Here is an 18,840-nt window from a genome sequence, read left to right as displayed (position 1 = left end):
GACACCTAAATATCCATCAGGGGAGGCTGGTTAAACAAACATCGTCCTTCTGCATGAAGGACTCCTCTGAAACTGTAAATTAATAATGGCACAAATTAATAATGGCATGGCCTTCCAATGTATTTTTAAGGGAAAAATGAAAGGTACTGATCAGTTTCAATTTGTATAGTTTACTATCAGTATTTAAAAATAAGTGAGGGGACTTTCCTGGTGGCGCAGTGGTTAAGAATCCGCCTGCCAATGCAGGGGACACGGGTTCGAGCCCTGGTCTGGGAAGATCCCACATGCCACAGAGCAACTAAGCCCGTGTGCCACAACTACTGAGCCTGTGCTCTAGAGCCCGCAAGCCACAACTACTGAGCCTGTGTAGCACAACTACTGAAGCCGTGTGCCTAGAGCCCGTGCTCTGCAACAAGAGAAGCCACTGCAATGAGAAGCCTGCGCGCTGCAACGAATAGTAGCCCCTGCTCGCCACAACTAGAGAAAGCCCGTGCACAGCAGTGAAGACCCAACACAGCCAAAAATAAATAAAGAAATTTTTTAAAAAAGTGAGAAGGATATATATATATATAGTTGATCCTCATTATTCACAGAGGACACATCTGCAAATTTGTCTGCCTGCTAAAATTTACTGGTGACCCTGAAATCAGTGCTTGTGGCGTTTTCACGGTCATTCACAGACATGCACAGCAGTGAAAAATTCGAGTTGCCTGAAGTACACATTCCCAGCTGAGGTCGAGTGAGGCGGTGCCCTGCCGTCTGTCTCAACTCTCATATTGTAAACAAGTGACTTCTTCACAGTTTACTTAGTGCCATGTCTTTCACATTTTGGTGCTTTTTGTTGGTGATTTTGCTGTTTAAAATGCCCCCACCCCACCCCCAGTGTATTGCTAAAGCGCTATCTGGTATTCCTAAGCGCAAGAAGGCTGTGATGTGCCTTTTAGAGAAAATACATGTGTTAGACGAGCTTTGTTCAGGCGTGAGTTACAGTGCTGCTGGCCACGAGTTCAATGCTAATGAATCAACAGTAATATATTAATAAATAAGGTGTCTCTAAACAGAGACACACATAAAACAAGGTTTACCTTGACCAGCTGATAAAAATGCTGTGACTGGGGTTTGTAGGAACCCAACTCTATATTTCTCCTGGAAGCAATGGTTTAGCACTTACTAAATCAGTGTTTGACTTTATGTAATATAAGTGCCACAAACGATGAAAATTGACTATTCATGTCTCTGTAGAGGAACTGGCTAGTGTGTTCCTAAACTCTCTCTCTGGAAGTACCCACCAGAAACCAATAAATAACATGGTGTTCTCCAGGAGAACTTGTGACCAGGAAAGTGGTAGGAAACAGAATTTTCACTATATATCCTTTTGTGTCTTTTCAATTTTGAACTAAGTCAATGTACTACCTATCCAAACATAAATACAAAATTAAAACAAAACCAGAAACTTTTGCAGTCTTTAATATCCACCACCACAGAGTGTCCTCACATGTCCCCTTTAGGTACCGCAGTGTGGGAGGCAAGGGGCCACACCTGTCACCCATACGGCACTCCTGTGTCTGTCCGCACCGTCAGTGCAGTTTTAGGAAGGGTAGGGCCCTGAGGCCTCCTGGCTGAGAGGAGGGTTTCAGGGCAGGAGGGACCGCAGGTGCTGAGTTGCCGGCCATGCCCAAGTCGGCCACCCAACATCTCACCTGGGTGCTCTCGTCATGGAAGCCCTCTAGGAAGCTCTCGAGCAGCTCATCCGCGTTGTCTATCCGCTCGGCGTACTCGCCCACTATCCAGATCATGGCGGCCCGGGCCTCAGGCTCGTCCAGGGAATCCAGGTTCTCGCACAGCGTGGCGATCACGCTCTCATACCTGGAGACCAGGGCACGGCCGGCACGTGAGCACTGAGGGAGCCCGGGCCACCCAGGGGAGGCCCGGGAGGGACCAACAGAGACGGGCAGCTGTCCCACAAGAGCCCGAGAGGCTGGCAAGTAACAGGATTTGAGTTTTATCCTTTACATTTCAGTTCTTATTTGGGCCTGGGGAGCAGAGCAGGGGCGGCTCAGGAGAAATAAGAAAAAAATAAAGGGTTTCTTTTGAGAATGCTGTTTACGGCAGAAAAATAAGGAAGAGGGAGAGGCTCCTCCTTGCTTTTCCTCCCCACCAGTCCGTCCCCGGCAGAGCCACAACACCCTCATGGGGCGGGGGGGCAGCCACATACTTGTTGGGGTACTTGCGGAAGATGTCCTTGATGACCACGATGGCTTCCTGGACCACGTAGTTGACCTTGGTCTGGATGAGATCGAGCAGCGTGCTCACGCAGCGCTCGGCAGATTGCTGTGTGGGAAGAGGAGAGTGTGGGCAAGGCCTTGCACCCACTTCCAGCAGAACCTCTGACCAACATGCCTTGGTCAAGGGCTCAGTCACACCTTGCCCACCTTCCTTTTCACAGCTGGAAAACAGGAGAACCCTCTCTGCAGGTAACAGGGGAGAATGAGTACAAAATGATGGTCCTGGGATGGCAGGGACACAGGGAGATAGAATTAGACTGAGGAGAAGGCCAGTAGAGCTTCTGAGAGCAGGGAGGGTCTTTGGAGCTCTTCTATGCCAAGCCCTGAGAGCAGGGTTTCACTTCTACTTGTTCCACAAAATGGGCTCCCGTGACCAGAAGCATTTAGGAGGTCTCTGCTTGGACCAGCCCTCCCCACACCCCTCTACTCCAACACGCTGCACTAGGCTCTATGGGAGAGATTTCTCAGACTGCCATCACGGGTGCCAAATGGAAAATGTCTCAAGGGGCTGGGCTGAAGTGACCAGCTGTCCCAGATCCCCTAGCCTCCAGGAGACCCATTTAAGGAGAGTCAGATCAGTAATCAAGGAACCTCTCCAGAGGCAAAGAATGGGAGGGACGAAGTGCCAGGACACAGGGGTCTGAATGACCCTTGGGAATTTGAAGATAAGGGCACATGGACAGCTGAATCATGATATCTGCCAAAACGTCCAATAGGCAGAGCCCCTGCCCCAAAGCTCCACAAAGTGAGAGCTAAGTCTACCAGGGCCACCACCAGCTTGGGCTGCCACACTGTCTTAGCTAATGCTGCTGCAGACCCCTGACGATGACGGGCTAATTTCACCTGCAGCAACTCAGAGGCCCAAGGGAGATTACAGATGAGAAGGAGCCCAACCAAATCTGTACCGTGGGTACCTTGGGGGCTCCAGTTGTGACCCTCAGGCCTTCCTGGACCATGAGCAGCTGGCAGATTCTGCTGGAATCAGACTGGTTTCCTGGTTTCAGCTTCCTTTCCTTTCCTCCTTCCCCCCGCCAAGGACCGAGTCTCAGAGCCTCACCTCCACCTTGATGGCGCAACGGCCAATGGCTCGCACAGCCTTCCGTACAAAGTCCACATCCACCTCTGTCGCGTACTCTTTCAACTCCGCCAACACCTGTGGCCCAAAGATGCAGTTGGGGGAATCTGGCAGGGCAACCTCCTGGAACATCCCTGGGCTGTGGGTATGCACACACCCCTAGAAGGGTGGGATTCTGCCTCCTGTTCGAAGTGGAAGTTCCAAGGGAGGAAGAGAGCTGTCAGGTGCCCCAAGAGGAAAACAGGAAGGACTAGTTGGCAGGGATGGACAATCCTTAGTTTGGTTGATCTAGCTAACATATCCACCTAACTACCACTTCAATGGATGTGAAGTAATAACAGAGAGAACAAACTCTTTAATCACAAAAATATCAGTTAACATTTGTGGAGAGCTTGCTCACAGAGCCCGGTGCGCTGGGCACCACCCTCTGCTGACCTGGGCGATGTTGGCCTGGGAGGCCAGGCGGATCATGATGTCCAGCTTCTCCAGCTTCACGTAGATGGGGTCATTGTACTTCACAAAGAACACCTTCATCTCGTGCTTCAGGATCTCAGGCCTGGTGGTGGGCAAGTTGCCCGAAGAGCAAAGAGCAAGTCACAGGCCCTGTGAGAAAACCCTTCCACGTTTGCTAGGACATTTCTGGGGTCGGACATGGAAACTGACATCCATGAAAGTAGTCGCCCCCATGGCTGCACGCTCCTGGGCACAGGACCTGCCAACCAAGGCTCTGACCGGCCCCTGTGTGTCCAACCACATTCCAGGAAGGGAAGAGGGAATATGAGCAAGAAACAGTTCACATTCAAGAGGCCACAGGCATCAGGCAACAGGCTTGGGAGTCAGGCCTCAGTTCCAATCCTAGCTGCTGACCTCAGGCCCGTTTCCTCACTCACGAAATAGGACGCGTTCTGTGTCAGAAGCATTACCTTTGCAGGCCCGAGTTGCCAGTCTTAGAAAGGCCTGGCATCTGGGAATTCAGCTTTTGGGAGTGCCCTCACCATTCCCTAAATGATGAAGGTGGTTAACTGTGCCTTGACTGTTTGTATAAACAACATGGTTTTTGCTGAACACCTGCTTTCCTTCTAGGAGCCTGGAATTTTGGTAGGTGTCAGGCAGAGGGTGCCTTTATGACCCCTTCCCCCCAAAAAAAAACCCAGGGTGCTAAGTCTCAAACAGGCATCCCTGGGCAGAAACATTACACACATGCTGCTGCACTGTCGCTGGGGGAGGAACATGCTCTGTGTGACCCGCCATGGGAAGCCTGCACGAGGATTCCTCCAGACTCCACCTGTCTTTCTCCCTCATGATCCAGCTGTGCAGCCCTACAAGGTCGATGATAAACCTCAGCTATGAAAACAATGATATGCTGTCTCCTGTGAGTCCTTCTAGTGAATCTCTAAGTGTGTGTGTGTGGGGGGGGTGGGGGGGTGGTCCTGGGAACCCCAGCACAGAGACCTACATAACAGGGCTGTTGTGAGAGGTAGATGCAAAGCATCTAGCATGATCCATATCTGCCTCAGAGAAGGCACTTGCTAGGCAGGAACTGTCACCAGTGTCATTGCTCCTCCCTCACCAGCACCACCCACCTCATTTTTCTTAGCTGAGGAAACCTGAGGGGGGAGGGGCCTGCCCTAGGTCACACATCTAGTGCTAATAAGGGTGGGAGCAAGATGAGAGTCACCTCCCCTACCTGACTCCTACTCCCGCACCCTTCCCAGAAAAGAGAGCAGGAACAAAAAGGAATGAGGACAGATGGTGAAAAGGCGAGAAGATCCAGCAAAGAGAAAGGAGGGACCCTGCCCAGGGTGGTCCTCAGTGCTGCTGAGCAGGCTGCGGGGAGGTCCTGGCAATGCGAGGCAGGATCCTGAGCTGGGCGGCAGAAGTTGTGATTTCTGCCATCAGGACTCGGCACAAGCTACCCAACAGCATGTTGGGTCTGGGCCTGGTAGTGCCTCAGCAACAGGGTCAACTTCTTAGGAGGTTTGCCTTGTTAAATATAGCACAGGGAGCCCCTCCTGCTGATTGGGATCCACAGGTCACGACACCTCACTAAACCCCACACTGCAACTGTGAATCCCTAGTCTCATCCCTTTGTTCAGGCACTCAGAAAGCTTGCCCCAATTTACCTCCCAAACCTTCGCAAATGTCTGAATTCCACTGATTTTTCTGGGCCCCCATGTGTGTACTAAGAACCAGACTGAAGCTATAAAGACAGGGAGCATGTGTGGTCTTCCACACATGCTCCCTGTCCACAAGAGGCCCTTGTTCTGCTTTTGAGTTAGTTGCTGATCCAGCCATTTGACCAAAGAGGCTGGAAGTAGAACTGCAGAGTCTGGCCCCACTCCACGGAGCTGCCCGGCACCCTTACTGGATTGGTCCTTGTTTCTTAGCCCAACCCACCCCGGTGTCAGGTACCTTCCCTTAAGCAGTGGCTCACTACTGTGGTCATTCCTACTGGGTGGACTGAAACTGGCTGCTCAGCATTCTGAGTGGCCCTGAGGCTAATGCAAAATCCATGGTGCCTCATCTTGGAGTCCTCCAGCCTCTAGAGCTATGGACTCTTACCCAGGAAAAATGAGTGTGCGCACACATACACGATCTTACAGCCTGTTTCAGGAAGGCTGTGTGGACTGTGGACCATCCACTCTCCAAGGTTAAGAAGTGCACGCTAGCTTTTATCCGGCATGCTACCTGGTTAGGCTAAGCCGAGGTTTCCCAACGTCAGCACTACAGACTTTTTGGCATGGATAGTTCTATGTGGGGGCAGAGCTGTCCTGTGTACTGTAGGATGTTGAGCAGCATCCCTGGCTTCCACCCACTAGATGACAGTAGCAGCCCCCACTGTGACAACCAAAAATGTCTCCAGACATTGTCAAATGTCCCCTGTGGGACAAAGATGCCGATGGCTCAGAACCCCTGGGTTAAGCTGTTGAGACATCCTGCACGGTGACAGGTCACTTTCCCTTCAGAGCCCCTGTTCCCAGCAGGAGACCCCCCCACCAGGGCACACACTACCCATATGTGGTGGTCCCAGTACCTTTTCTGCACGATGAGGTTGATGTTTCGCAGGGCCACGTACTGCAGCTCCGGTTCGGCCGACAGCAGTGTGACCAGGGGCGGGGCCAGCTTCTTGAGCAGCGTGCCATAGTAGTCCAGGTCCTTGGACAACATCTCCATGAACTTCATCAGCACCTTCACAGCAGACAACACTACAGCAGAGTTGGCGTGGGAGAGCCTGGGGGTGACCCGCTCACAGATGCTGCAGTCCATTCCAAGGGGGACAAATAGGAGAGACAAGCAAGGGGAAACACCCTGTTTTTAGTTATCAAGATAGCTTGTCTTCTGTAGGAGGAAGACCTAGCTCCTGGTTCTGTTTCCTGCTAAATGATCCCAAGCAGCTTAAAACCACTCTGAGCCTCAAGTTTCCTCATCTAAAAAAATGGAGATGATGATGCCAACTTCACACGGTTGCTGGTGGCTTAAATGAGACATTGCATGTACAGCACTGAGCACAGTGCCTGGCAGTCAGTAAACACTGGATGAATGTCAACTCACGCCCTTCTGTTGTGAGGGCATTCAAAAGGGGCAGGAGGGCTTCCCTGGTGGCGCAGCGGTTGAGAGTCTGCCTGCCGATGCAGGGGACATGGGTTCATGCCCCGGTCTGGGAGGATCCCGTGTGCCGCGGAGCGGCAGGGCCCGTGAGCCACGGCTGCTGAGCCTGCGCGTCCGGAGCCTGTGCTCCGCAACGGGAGTAGGCCACAACAGTGAGAGGCCCGCGTACCGCAAGAAACAAAAACAAAAAAAAAGGGGCAGGATACCATGTTGGTTAGGACCAAGAGTCAGGGGAGACCCAGCTGGGTGACCTAGGTGATTTCTTCCACCTCCCTAAGTCAGAGTTTCCCTACCTGTAAAACGGGGACAGTGATGGGGCTGCCTTCACAGTTTCTTTAAAGATTATCTAACGCGTAGGAAGCACCCAGCAGAGCCCCAGGCACCCAGTAAGAATTCAACGAGTGGTGGCTCTCATGCTGCTGTCCACCTCTTTCCTCAGCCCGCAGTGACCAAGATCTCTCTGTCAGCTCCCAGGTCAGGCCCTGGCTTCTGTTCTGTGCCTTCAGTGAGCAGTGAGCTGACTGCCTGAAGCAACACCACTGTCAACCTGCTTGCTCTGTGTCTGAGGATGGTCTGTGGGGCAAGGCCTGGAAAGAAGCCCCCCGGAGGCCTGCGGCCAGCTCATGGTTGGAGCCTCCCACCCCAGGGCTTGGCAAGGCTGGCAAGCAAGGGCAGCCTCCTACCTCTGGGCCTCCCGGTCGTCCTTGGGTGTGTAGTTGGCCAGGCAGTCCAGGATGAAGATCTGGCCCCACTCGGTGCACTCGTTCAGGGCTGTCAGCAGCTTGTTAATGGACTGCGGGTTCAGATCAAGCAGGTTGCTGCTGGGGTGAGATTCGGCGATCTCCGAGAGGGCAGCCACTGCGTTTGCCACCACCTGGTTGAGAGGGTAGAAGTGACAGAGGCTGGGATGCTGCTCTCAGGACAGGGAGGTAGTGAGGCTAATGATGTTGGCCAGTCAGAGCTCAAACATCCTGAAAGGAATATGACCTGAAGGGCAGGGTCTGGAGCACCAAGACCCACTCCAAGCACGCACCCTACTGACTCCTCTGTAAGCTGAAACTAAAGTCAGTGCACCTGACAATAAAGAAAAACACAAAACAAGAAAGATCTAGCTCCAGGTTCCTGCAACAGATAGTGCTCCCTGTTACCTAACATGCAGTCCCGCTCTACCAGCTACAGCAGCTCACTGTGGGAGCTGAAAACTGTGCTTCTCAGAGCTAGAAGGTTCCTCCTGCAGAGCCCCTCAGGGGCTGGAGCACAGAGGGGTTGCCAGGTGAATCTCTGGGGCTGCAACCCATTTCCACCAGAGCAGCTGTTTTTATGTGTTTTCTGCGTGGTTTTCAACTTTCCCGTAATCAAGCAATGCTCCCACGGCCATCGTCGTACTGGCCACTTGGCACCCGCGTGTGATCAGTGTTTCAGAGGGACACAGAATGAGACGTCTGGGCCGGGTGGGTTGTATACTTCATTTTAAACATGGCCCTACCGAACTGTTCTCCAAACTGCTGCCATCACCAGCCGTGAGGAGACCAGCTCCCCTCCCAGCTGCTTTCTGGTGCCCTGTCCTCCAGGCTACACTACTTCAAGGGTGATTCTCTACAACCCTGCAAAGAAGTGAGGAAAGGGAGAAGTACCTCACATTCAGAGCTCTCTGACAGTCTTGGTGAGAGGACGGTGACAATGACAGTGACTGGAAGGGGAAGGAGGGTACTAGTCTTGGGTGCACACCCACTGTGTGCCAGGCTGTGCCAGGCTATGCCAGGCACATTACCTTAACGGCTTAAGCCTCCCAACACCCCCGGCAGTCATGCAGAATTAGATCCATCTTACTAATGAAGAAAAGAGGACTCTGGAAGGTTAGGTAGGATGCCTGAGATCACACAGCTCCTTAGAGAGGGCTGTGCAGAGAAGGGAATCCAGGTCTAGCTCACTCCAAAGATGGCGCCCAAACCACTGCGGGTAGGAAAACAGCTAGCCCACCCTGCAGGGCTCTGACTTCCAAGAACTGGGGCTGCCTGGTGGAGGGTCAAGCAGAGGTCTTCCCAAGCAACCCTGGAGGTGGTGGAGGTGGCAGGGTGGGTGGCAGAGACTTACCATGGGGTTAGAGTCAGAGATGAGGTCTTTAAGGGTATCCAGGAAGCCCTGGTCCTCTACCAGCTGGGCATTGATGTCGTGGAGCTTGGCCACGCACACAGCCGCCGTCTTGCGCACATATGGGTCCTCGTCCTTCAGGCACTTCCGGAGTGGCTCGCATAGGTACTCTGTGATCTTGTCAACGCGGATGCAGCCCATGGTCCGCACAGCCAGGGCCCGGATCAGGGGGTTGGGGTCCTCACAGTCCTGAGGGAAACCAGCCATTGGCCGAGGGCAGGGGCGAGCTGAGCAACATTAGACAGCTGCTGTGGGATCTCCCACCGACTGCGGCCAACAGCACCGAAAGTAAGTGCCGTGTGTTTAGCACGTAGCATCTGTCAGATACCAGGCTTTGTACTGTTCCCTCTGATCCTCACAGCAGACACACAATACTGTTCCCATTTCACAGGTGAGGGAGCTAAGGCCCTCAGGAAGGTCAGGAGCTCACCTGGTCACAGAGCAGAGCCACAATTCAAGCCGCGTCCACCCAGCACCACAACCCTCAATCTTCCCACTGGGCCACAGAACCCTCATTTGCCCACATCTAAGCATCGACAGGGCTGGGGAGCTAAGGTTTTAAAGGTGCATAGAGCTGACAACACAAGTCCCTGTTTCTCCTCAATCTGGAGGACAGAACATGCAGAAAGGAGTGAAGTCTAGAAGGGCAATACGGAAGCCCTCAAACACATGCTGCATCCTCAGCCGGCAAATGACACAGGGCCATGGCTCACCCCAGGGCACACGGGGATCGAAAGGCCTGGGGCGACCTCACATGGAATGAGTTAGCAGGGTCTGTAGCATCAGATTTTCTGGAGACAACGGGAGCCCTCTGCTGGAGGAAGAGGCCCCCAGGCTGGAAGTCAGACGGCCTGGAAAGGATCCTCCGTGTTTCTACCCAGGGCTGTAGCGCCCCACCCCTGGAGACTGAGGGGAGATGGAGCAGTGAGCACCCAGCCCCACACCAAGCTTCTACTTACCTTCACAAAGGTGTTGACGGCCATGATGGCCATGTCGGGCTGACTCTTGGCATAGTTCATCAAGTACAGGTACACCAGCTTTTTCAGCTCCAGGTTGTCCGTCTGCATACAGTTCACCACGTCGGGGAAGAGGGCACTGGCAGGTCAAAGTAGCGTCAATGTGGGAAAGGTGAAAAAAAGAAGAGGAAGACTTTTCAGGCAGCTAATGGGGGCTGGGGAGGAGGGTGAGTGGGAAGGAGGGAAGGAAAACATAACAGGACTTCTTAGTAAAAGGCAGGGCAACAGCTCCATTAACGTGAACATCTGTTGGTAGAAATGGAATTCCAAAGGGTGATTTTAAAAGCAAAGAAGTCCTCTGTTCTTTACACAGGGTTCAAACATGAGCTCTAGAGCCCATCTGACCTGGCTCAAACCCAGCTCTGCCTCTTGCTGGCTGAATCAAGTTGGGAAAATTCTTTTATCCCCAGTTTCAGTTTCCTCATTTGCAAGAAAGATATAACAAAACCCCATTTCACAGGGCCCTTGTGATAACTGAAAGAGACAACATACTTAAGGTATCTAGTCCTTGACATCTAGGAGTTGCTACAGAAATGAAAACGATTGTTTCTCCTTCTCTGATACTTGACATGGCCACTTATATTGGGCTGCTGGTTGCAGAGGGCTTAGGAGAGCAGGGGTAGGCTGGGCTGCAGTCACTACAAGGCACCCACTAAGAACCAGCCCATGTGTACAGAGCACGTGCTACACACCAGGCTTGGTGCTAGGGGCTTTACATAATGATCTCGTTTAACAGCCCTGAGAAGTCAGTGGATTATCCCCACTTTACGGAAGACAATACTGAGGTTCACAAATATCAAACAACTGCCTAAGGCACCAGGTCTGAGTCACAGCCCATGCTCAGGACCACTGTTATACTGGGCAGAACCCTTCCCAACATGGTACCCCACAGTCCCAGGGTCACAGGCCCCTTGACATGTGAAATATGGTTAGTGGTCAATTTTCTGTCTCTGGAATTATCTATCACCCCCCTTCTCAATTTTCGTGATTTTATGGGCGAGGACCCAGTAACACAGACTTAAGAGGTCAAAGTGAATTTCCTGAGCCCCGACAGGCAGGAGAGTCCAGTCAGTGCTGAAGCTGATGCATCACCTTGGAAGATGACGAACCAGGAAAGGGGGGAGCTGAGAGGCCTGACTTGCTCTTTTGGGCCCGTCACATCAGCAAAACAAGCTCATTTGAGATGACAGGGGTGCCTCCTCTGTGACAGGGGTGTTCTAGTTGAAGGAAAGCAGCTTTGTCCTGGGAAGAATCTGTCTTGGAAGGAGGCCCAGTTTTCCAGCAGACACCTGATTCCTTTGCCACTGTGTCCTCAGCAGGGTTCTCTGCAGAACTGTTTCTACTGTGTGCTGTCAGGAGGCCCCTTATGAGCATGGCAATGGGACAGGGAAATCCATGGAGAAGTCCGGAGCTGTGGGTTCCTGCTGAGGGATCCAGATGGGGAGCTGCTCCACGTCAGCACCCAGGCCTATAAGGCACAGGACTGGGCACCAAAAGGGCCCAAAGGAGAGGGAATGGGGGAAAGCACCCTGGGTTTGGATTTCAGAAGGGCTGAGCATGAGTCCAGTTCCTCCATTAACCACGTGACCATGGGGCAGTCATTGTTTCTGGTTTCTTTGGCAGGAAAAATATCCTTACCTACAGTATGGGAATTGCTAGGAAAACATTTAAAAGTGTTTTGCTGACTCTCAAACACTGTGCAAGTGTTAAGTTGTCACAGAACCCAGCTCCTGTCCTTGGGGACTCAACAATGTGGTGGGCAGGTAAGCACAAGTATACATAAGAAGAGGACAGTCTACAATTAGTGCCAGGCGACAGGAACACAGCAAATGCTGCGTGTTCAGGGTAGTCAGCTGGCATGATGAGGGAGGCAGCAGTGTAAATGGACAAGGGGAAGGGACATTCCAGGCTGGGGAGATGCATGAGCAAAGGAGTGGCCACAATTCTACATGTGATGTACTCTGGCAACAGATGCACACCAGGGGATGCAAACTGACAACAAATTTAACAAGCCCAACATGCAGGTGTGTTTTACTTGCACAGTGTTTATTTGTTTGTTTAGTATTATCTGGCAATTTTTTTTTTTTTTTTTTTTGCCACACCACATGGCTTGTGGGATCTTAGTTCCCTGACCAGGGATTGAACCTGGGGCCACAGCAGTGAAAGCGCCAAGTCTTAACCATTGGACTGCCAGGGAATTCCCTCATCTGGCAATCTAAAACAAGGAGATTTAAAATGAAAAATCCAGATTCCCTTTTCTTTTTAAAAACCAAAAGACCTGGTCCCACTGGGGTCATTTTCCCCAGCAGGCAGCATCCTCTGGAGTTCCTGACAGGGCTCACAGCACATCCACTGCATTGCCTGTTGCCTTTTCGACCCAGCCCACTTCACTTGCTGCATTACTGCCTGACCCCATCAACATCTGAGCACATGACCCCTCTGCAAACAAAACCTTCTATTTGGAAAGATCTGAGAAGGGAGCGACACCAGGGGAGACATGGGTCCCTAGGGATATCTTAAAGGAGGGATCGAACTGGACCCAAGCTCAAAAGCTTCCCTCTGTCAGCTGCCTCCAGCTGCCAGCCAGCCTACCCCTGCACACCTGACGTCTTTGCCCACGGTCATGGACGCAATCACTTTCTTCACCGCCTCCTTCTTCTTCTCCTTCTTGTCACTGTTCAGCTCTGCCTTCAGCTCGAAGATCTCCCCTAAAAAAGGAGGCAGCATGAGTGATCCATTTCCACTCTGCCAAGGGGCGATTCCCAGTCTCCAACTTCCAAAAGAATGGGAGGGAGGCAGGGAAGACACTCTGTGCTGCCCGCTGAAGGCAGCTTCAGGCCCTGGCCCTGGTGGGCAGGCAGAAACAACTCTGAATTATCAGGAAGGAAGGTTGGAGATCACGTCAGATCGAGGGGAGAGGAGCCATGCAAGCTACAGAGGTTCTGAGGGAGACAAAAAATTTGCTGCCAGGTCCTGCTCAGCCAGATGGCTAAAAACATGCCGAGGGAAGCAAAGCTCTCCTCAGCCACCCGCACCCAAAGCCCTCAAGCAGCGTGGGATGGAACCTGGGGACTTAAGGTTTGAGGGAAAAGGGCAGGATTTGCTCAGTTTCAACACATAGGCTTTTCCTGTTTTCCTAGAGCTTCGAGTTAAAAGAGCTCACTCAGGGTTTCACTTCCTGATCCACAAGTGGTTGCTCGGCTCTGAAAATGGGAATTCAGCTGTCCCACGAGGGCTCTAGCATTTAATAAACTGTTCTTAAGAACTTGATGATCTGGAAAAAGCAAACGAGGAAGTAGGACTGTTCAGGGCCCTGCCATGGAGAGGTAGTCAGGGGCCTGATAACCCCAATAACAGGTTAAGAGGGCAGATGCTGGAGTGAGACAGACCTCCTGCCCTTAAACCAGCTGCAGCCAGCCTTTCCTGAGCCTTTCTCTAAGCCAGGCACCTCCCTAACTTCTTCCCACACCTTTTCTCATTGCATCCTCACAACAACTCCACACTTGCCCGCATTTTGCAGATGAGCAAATGGAGGCCAGAAGAGGTTCAGGAACTTGCCCAAGGACACAGCCATGAGGAGGAAGGCTAAGATTCAAAAACAGGTCTGCCAGCTCCAAAGCCCATGTGCTCTGGCCGAGCCAGGACATTCACCCTGCTTCTCTGAAACCATTTCCTTGTCTGTACTCTCTGCCTTGCCTGGGGCCTTGACTCTTCTCACATAACAGATGCAAAACGCTCAGCTCAGTGCCTGGCACTCAGTGGCCTGCATTAAAGGTGGTCACTATTATTACTAATTTACCACGTGAACCTCTGTCTTGGCTCCCTCTTTTGTAGGAGAGTCCCGGGCTTCCCTCTCAAGTTACTTGGGTTGGGGGTGAAGCAGAAACTATCATGTGGGGGGAAGTGCTAGAAGAAGTTCTAGATGGATTTACAGTGAAAAAAAGAAAACTAACAGCGTTTTTTTGCTTTGTTCTTTTTTGTTGTTGTTGTTTTTTGTTCTGTTCTTTTTTAAAAAATTATTTTAATGACTGAACAATGTGGTGTTCAGCAAAGACTTGAGATGAGAGACAGTAAGCAGGTTAATTAAGAACAATCATGCAGCACAGCCCGGGCAAGGCCACATTGAGGATATTGCTCAACAGAGCCAGAAGGAATCTGCAGACCTTGCAGTTCAAATCCAAGGCTCTGGAGAGCTGAAGGAACACACGCCCTTCTCCTCCAAGGGACTAAGGGGGCTGTGTCCCTGCTATGGGATCCAACAGACCATGTCACTGACCCTGGGCCTTGCTGCTGGGCTGCCCCTGCTTTGTTTGAGGTGTTTGGCCAGATTCAGTACAACTGGCAGTCAATTGATGGATCTAGGCCTGAGTCACCTTGGCCCCAAGAAGGCTAGTGAGGTGATCCCGGGATCTGCCTGCTTCAGAAATGCTTCCTTCCTATAATGTGCCCCAAATCCAACCAGTTACCAAGCCTACCTCCTCAATCACATACGAGGCATCCAATTCTATCCCCAACACCCCCGCCTTCCTCCCCAGCTCAGGCAGCATCATCTCTCATGCGAACTGTGGTTCTGATCCCCCTGCCTCCCCACAGCCTCACCCACTTCGATCCTTGATTAGAATCTGCCTCTGACTTCCCCCTGCCTAAAACCATCAATGATGTCAAATTTGGTCCCAGATATTTCTCTAGATATTCTCCTCAAAAGAAAACCCATAAAAAAAACCCCACTACTGACACCTCAGTTTACTCGGCACTGTTCACCCGCTCTGACCTGGCTCACCAGGCACCACAAACCTCTCCAACCTTTCTTCCATCACACTCTTCAGTAACTTGTGCCTAGGCTTTCCTTGCCCTAATGGACCTGGGACAGCACTCACTCCACCCCACTTTATCTGTCTAGCTCCACCCCAACCCTCCCACGGGCCCCGCCCCTCCCTTATCACAGCACCCACTGCCCTTTAGAGTGATCACTACTTAATAAACTGTCCTCTCAGGCTTCCCTGGTGGCGCACTGGATAAGAATCTGCCTGCCAATGCAGGGGACACAGGTTTGATCCCTGGTCCAGGAAGATCCCACAGGCCGCGGGGCTGGAACAACTAAGCCCGTGCGCCACAACTACTGAGCCTGCACTCTAGAGCCTGGGAGCCACAACTACTGAAGCCCATGCGCCTAGAGCCCGTGCTCCACAACAAGAGAAACCACCACAATGAGAAGCCCGCACACTGCAACAAAGAGGAGTCCCTGCTCGCCACAACTAGAGAAAGCCCGCGTGCAGCAACAAAGACCCAACACAGCCAAAAATAAATAAATAAAATAAAAATTTTTTTAAATTAAAATAAATAAATAAATAGTCGTCTCTGCCCAAGGGCAAGCAAAGCCAGGTCAGAGACTCCGTTTGTCTCCTCCACTGCACATGGAAGAGACACAGGAAAACTGGCTGGACTGAGAAATGAACCACCTGACGAGGGGACTGCAGGTCCTGGCTCAGCTGACCCAACAACAAACTCTCCTCATCTGGTCAGCAGGCGAGTGTTAATCTTACTTGGAGGAAAGGAAGGAAGAAGGAAGGGCCAGCCAGAAAGATTGCTTACAGGGTTAAAGCACATTTGTCAGCCACTACAACCAACTCCATTTCCCGAAAAGCAAAATCAACTGTAATACCCAAACAATACAAGACTAGCTTAGCAAATTTTGATGCAGCAACTCAACAGACTGAGTCTTCAGAACTGTGGGGAAACGTTTATGATAATGCCAGATGAAAAACAGGATATAAACTCTGACTTCAACCACGTAAAACATGTGCCCAACGATAAGGACCAAACATGCACAGATACCACTGTGCAGTTGCTGACAGGATTGTGTGCTTTCTTTCCTCTGGGCGGTGGGGCGTCATTTTTAACAATTTAAAGCCATGGGGAACAAAAGAGGGCTTTTTTCTATACGTGGAGCTAATGTTTTTTCCTTCTGGAATTCTGAAAGAAGTAGTCGTACTTCTTACACCATCCACAGTTCAAATTTCTGGATCCACAAGGTTCAAAATGCTCTCAGTGATTCTTGCCACTTGCTTCCAGGCCTCCACACGCCCTCACCCCCCACTACCACAGGGAGCAAGCAGAAGGGTCGGGCAAGGAAAGAAGAGGATAAGACCCCACAATGGGGATGTCCCTGCTGGTGCAGTGGTTAAGAATCCGCCTGCCAATGCAGGGGACATGGGTTTGAGCCCTGGTCCGGGAAGAGCCCACATGCCACAGAGCAGCTAAGCCCGTGCACCACAACTACTGAGCCTGCGTTCTAGAGCCGGCGAGCCACAACTACTGAGCCCGCGTGCCATAACTACTAAAGCCCACACGCCTAGAGCCCGTGCTCTGCAACAAGAGAAGCCACTGCAATGAGAAGCCCGTGCACTGCAATGAAAAGTAGCCCCCATCTGCTGCAACTAGAGGAAGCCCGTGTGCAGCAACGAAGACCAAAGGCAGCCAAAAAAAAGAAAAGACCCCACAGTGAAACAAACAGTACCTTTCTTGGTTGTGGTGAAATATTTTGAGTCCGTCATTTTGGTCCCTTATCTGTGGCCAGACTCTGCAAGACAGAAAAGAGGTAACTTGCCCTTGTGTTCCATTCCATTTTCATTTCACAAGAGGGGAGAGGGATCCAGTGCATGCCTGATGAGGGGAGATAGCTTCTCATCTCTTTACTGGGCAAATGAACTGTTAGATAATGGCTGATTAGATTTTGGAGGGTAATTCCGAAGGATCTATCAAATTTTAAAATGTGCATATTCTTTGACCCAGCGATTTTACTTCTAGGAATCTCTCCCACAGAAATATCTGCACAGGATAAAAGGGTTTTATATCCTGCAGCACTGTCCATAACAATATACCACTGGAAATAACTTAAATGTCCATTGGTAGGGAATGGCTCAATACTTTGGAAGAGTCCACAGATTAAAAAGCACTGAACAATCATGGTTACAGCAGCCCCTCTGTGGTGCTCACTCTGCCCAGCACTAAGTGCTTCTCACATGTGAACTCACTGAAGCCTCATCACAGCCTCATGGAAGTACTATCGCTATCATTGCCTATATAGTCAAAGACGCTTGGAAAACACCAAGGTTAAAAAGCTAGAGAGATTTCTTCTCTACCCAACTTTCCCAAGCTTCTCTAAACAGTGATAGGCACTATTCATCTCTAGAGAGGGCTAGAAACTACACACTGCAGACTCTACAGCACTCCCCAAATCTGACTGGTCAGTTTTCTCAAAGCATCTCTCAGGACACCTCCTAGGGTTAAAACTCACACTGTGAAGTACTGGTCTAAGGCAACAGGGCAAAGAAAGTACCAAGGCCCTCTCATTCATTCAACAATTTGCTGAGCATTTACTATGTAACTTCAATAGTTTTTCTTGGTCAACAGATGAGAGATATAAGAAGCTACACAGGAGCCAAGTACCCTGGATGCATGGCAGAGGCTTCAGGGGTTGTTCTAACATTTATTAAGAAGCTATCATTTACTGAACCCCTATTAAAGCTTTACAAACATTATCTCATTTAATTCTACCAATAAAGTAATTGCTTTTACCCCCTTTTTAGATGAGGAAACTGAGGCTCAGGGATGTTAAGTAACTTGCCCAAGGTCACATGGCTTGTAAGTGGCTGGACTGGGAGACAATTTCAGGTCCATCTGAGCTCAGGACCTGTGCTCTAGAGAGGAGGGAATTCTGCTTCCCCATCTGAGAGAAAAGACAGAACCCTGAGAGTGGCTTAAGGACTCAGTCCAAAAAGCCATGAGACTTTCAACTTCCAGTCCTACCTATAGTTTCATATGGTACATAAAACCACACAACCCAAAGAACAGACATTTGCATGGAGAAAACTCACTCACTTGGTCCCTTCTGTTGCCTCTATAGAAGAGACTCAAACATGTAAACCATTAATATCTTCTTTCAGTTCATTGCTATCGGTGGGGGGAGATTAAGGTTACTCTTGGGATGGATGTGAGGAGTCAAGGAACATCTCAAAAGTCTCTGGAGGGACTTCCCTGGTGGCGCAGTGGTTAAGAATCCACCTGCCAACGCAGGGGACATGGGTTCAAACCCGGGTCCGGGAAGATCCCACATGCCGCGGAGCAACTAAGCCAGTGCACCACTACTACTGAGCCTGAGCTATAGAGCCCATGAGCCACAACTAATGAAGCCCGTGCACCTAGAGCCCATGCTCCACAACAAGAAAAGCCACCGCAATGAGAAGCCCATGCACTGCAACAAAGAGTAGCCCCTGCTCTCTGCAACTAGAGAAAGCCCATACGCAGCAACAAAGACCCAACACAGCCAAAAATAAATAAATAAAATAAATTTATTTTATAAAAAATCTCTGGAAACAATGGCAACACAGCTCTCCTGCAGTCCAACTGTATTTTTCCAGTTTAAGCCTGTATTTATGGCAGGATGGCAACAGGGCTGTTTCCCAACTGAGACACCTGCCCATAGGTTTTGTTTCAGTAACCAACAGGGAACCAATAAGTACTGCCTCAGGGCTGCCTTAAAGCCTTTGTGGATCCCATTAGGATAAAGGAATAAAGGCTTCACTGACAAAAGTATAAAGAAAAAGACACAATTCCACATTCCTTTTGCTTTGTCAGGTTGAAAAGGGATGATGGCACTTTTCTGTGGGAGCTGTGGGAAAGAGCAGAAGAGACCCCTGTGTCT

The 18,840-nt window shown here is 50.8% G+C and overlaps 1 protein-coding gene across 3 annotated transcripts in view; it reads right to left on the bottom strand.

Moving 5' to 3' along the window:
* AP1B1 (adaptor related protein complex 1 subunit beta 1) overlaps positions 1 to 18,840 on the bottom strand; it is a 51,764-nt gene that overhangs the window by 16,565 nt on the left and 16,359 nt on the right. For all 3 annotated transcript variants that reach the window (XM_032602863.1, XM_032602865.1, XM_032602864.1), the window contains exons 2-11: positions 16,654 to 16,716; positions 12,739 to 12,844; positions 10,080 to 10,215; positions 9,064 to 9,309; positions 7,653 to 7,843; positions 6,395 to 6,616; positions 3,796 to 3,916; positions 3,343 to 3,438; positions 2,216 to 2,331; positions 1,701 to 1,866 (exon numbers count right to left, since the gene is read on the bottom strand). In XM_032602863.1, coding sequence (XP_032458754.1) covers positions 1,701 to 1,866; positions 2,216 to 2,331; positions 3,343 to 3,438; positions 3,796 to 3,916; positions 6,395 to 6,616; positions 7,653 to 7,843; positions 9,064 to 9,309; positions 10,080 to 10,215; positions 12,739 to 12,844; positions 16,654 to 16,690 — 1,437 coding nt within the window. In that variant the 5' untranslated portion in view covers positions 16,691 to 16,716. The remainder of the gene's footprint in view (positions 1 to 1,700; positions 1,867 to 2,215; positions 2,332 to 3,342; positions 3,439 to 3,795; positions 3,917 to 6,394; positions 6,617 to 7,652; positions 7,844 to 9,063; positions 9,310 to 10,079; positions 10,216 to 12,738; positions 12,845 to 16,653; positions 16,717 to 18,840) is intronic.

The sequence above is a fragment of the Phocoena sinus genome, chromosome 14, assembly GCF_008692025.1.
Source record: "Phocoena sinus isolate mPhoSin1 chromosome 14, mPhoSin1.pri, whole genome shotgun sequence".
Lineage (NCBI taxonomy): Eukaryota > Metazoa > Chordata > Mammalia > Artiodactyla > Phocoenidae > Phocoena > Phocoena sinus.
This window is presented reverse-complemented; position numbering and strand designations above follow the sequence as displayed.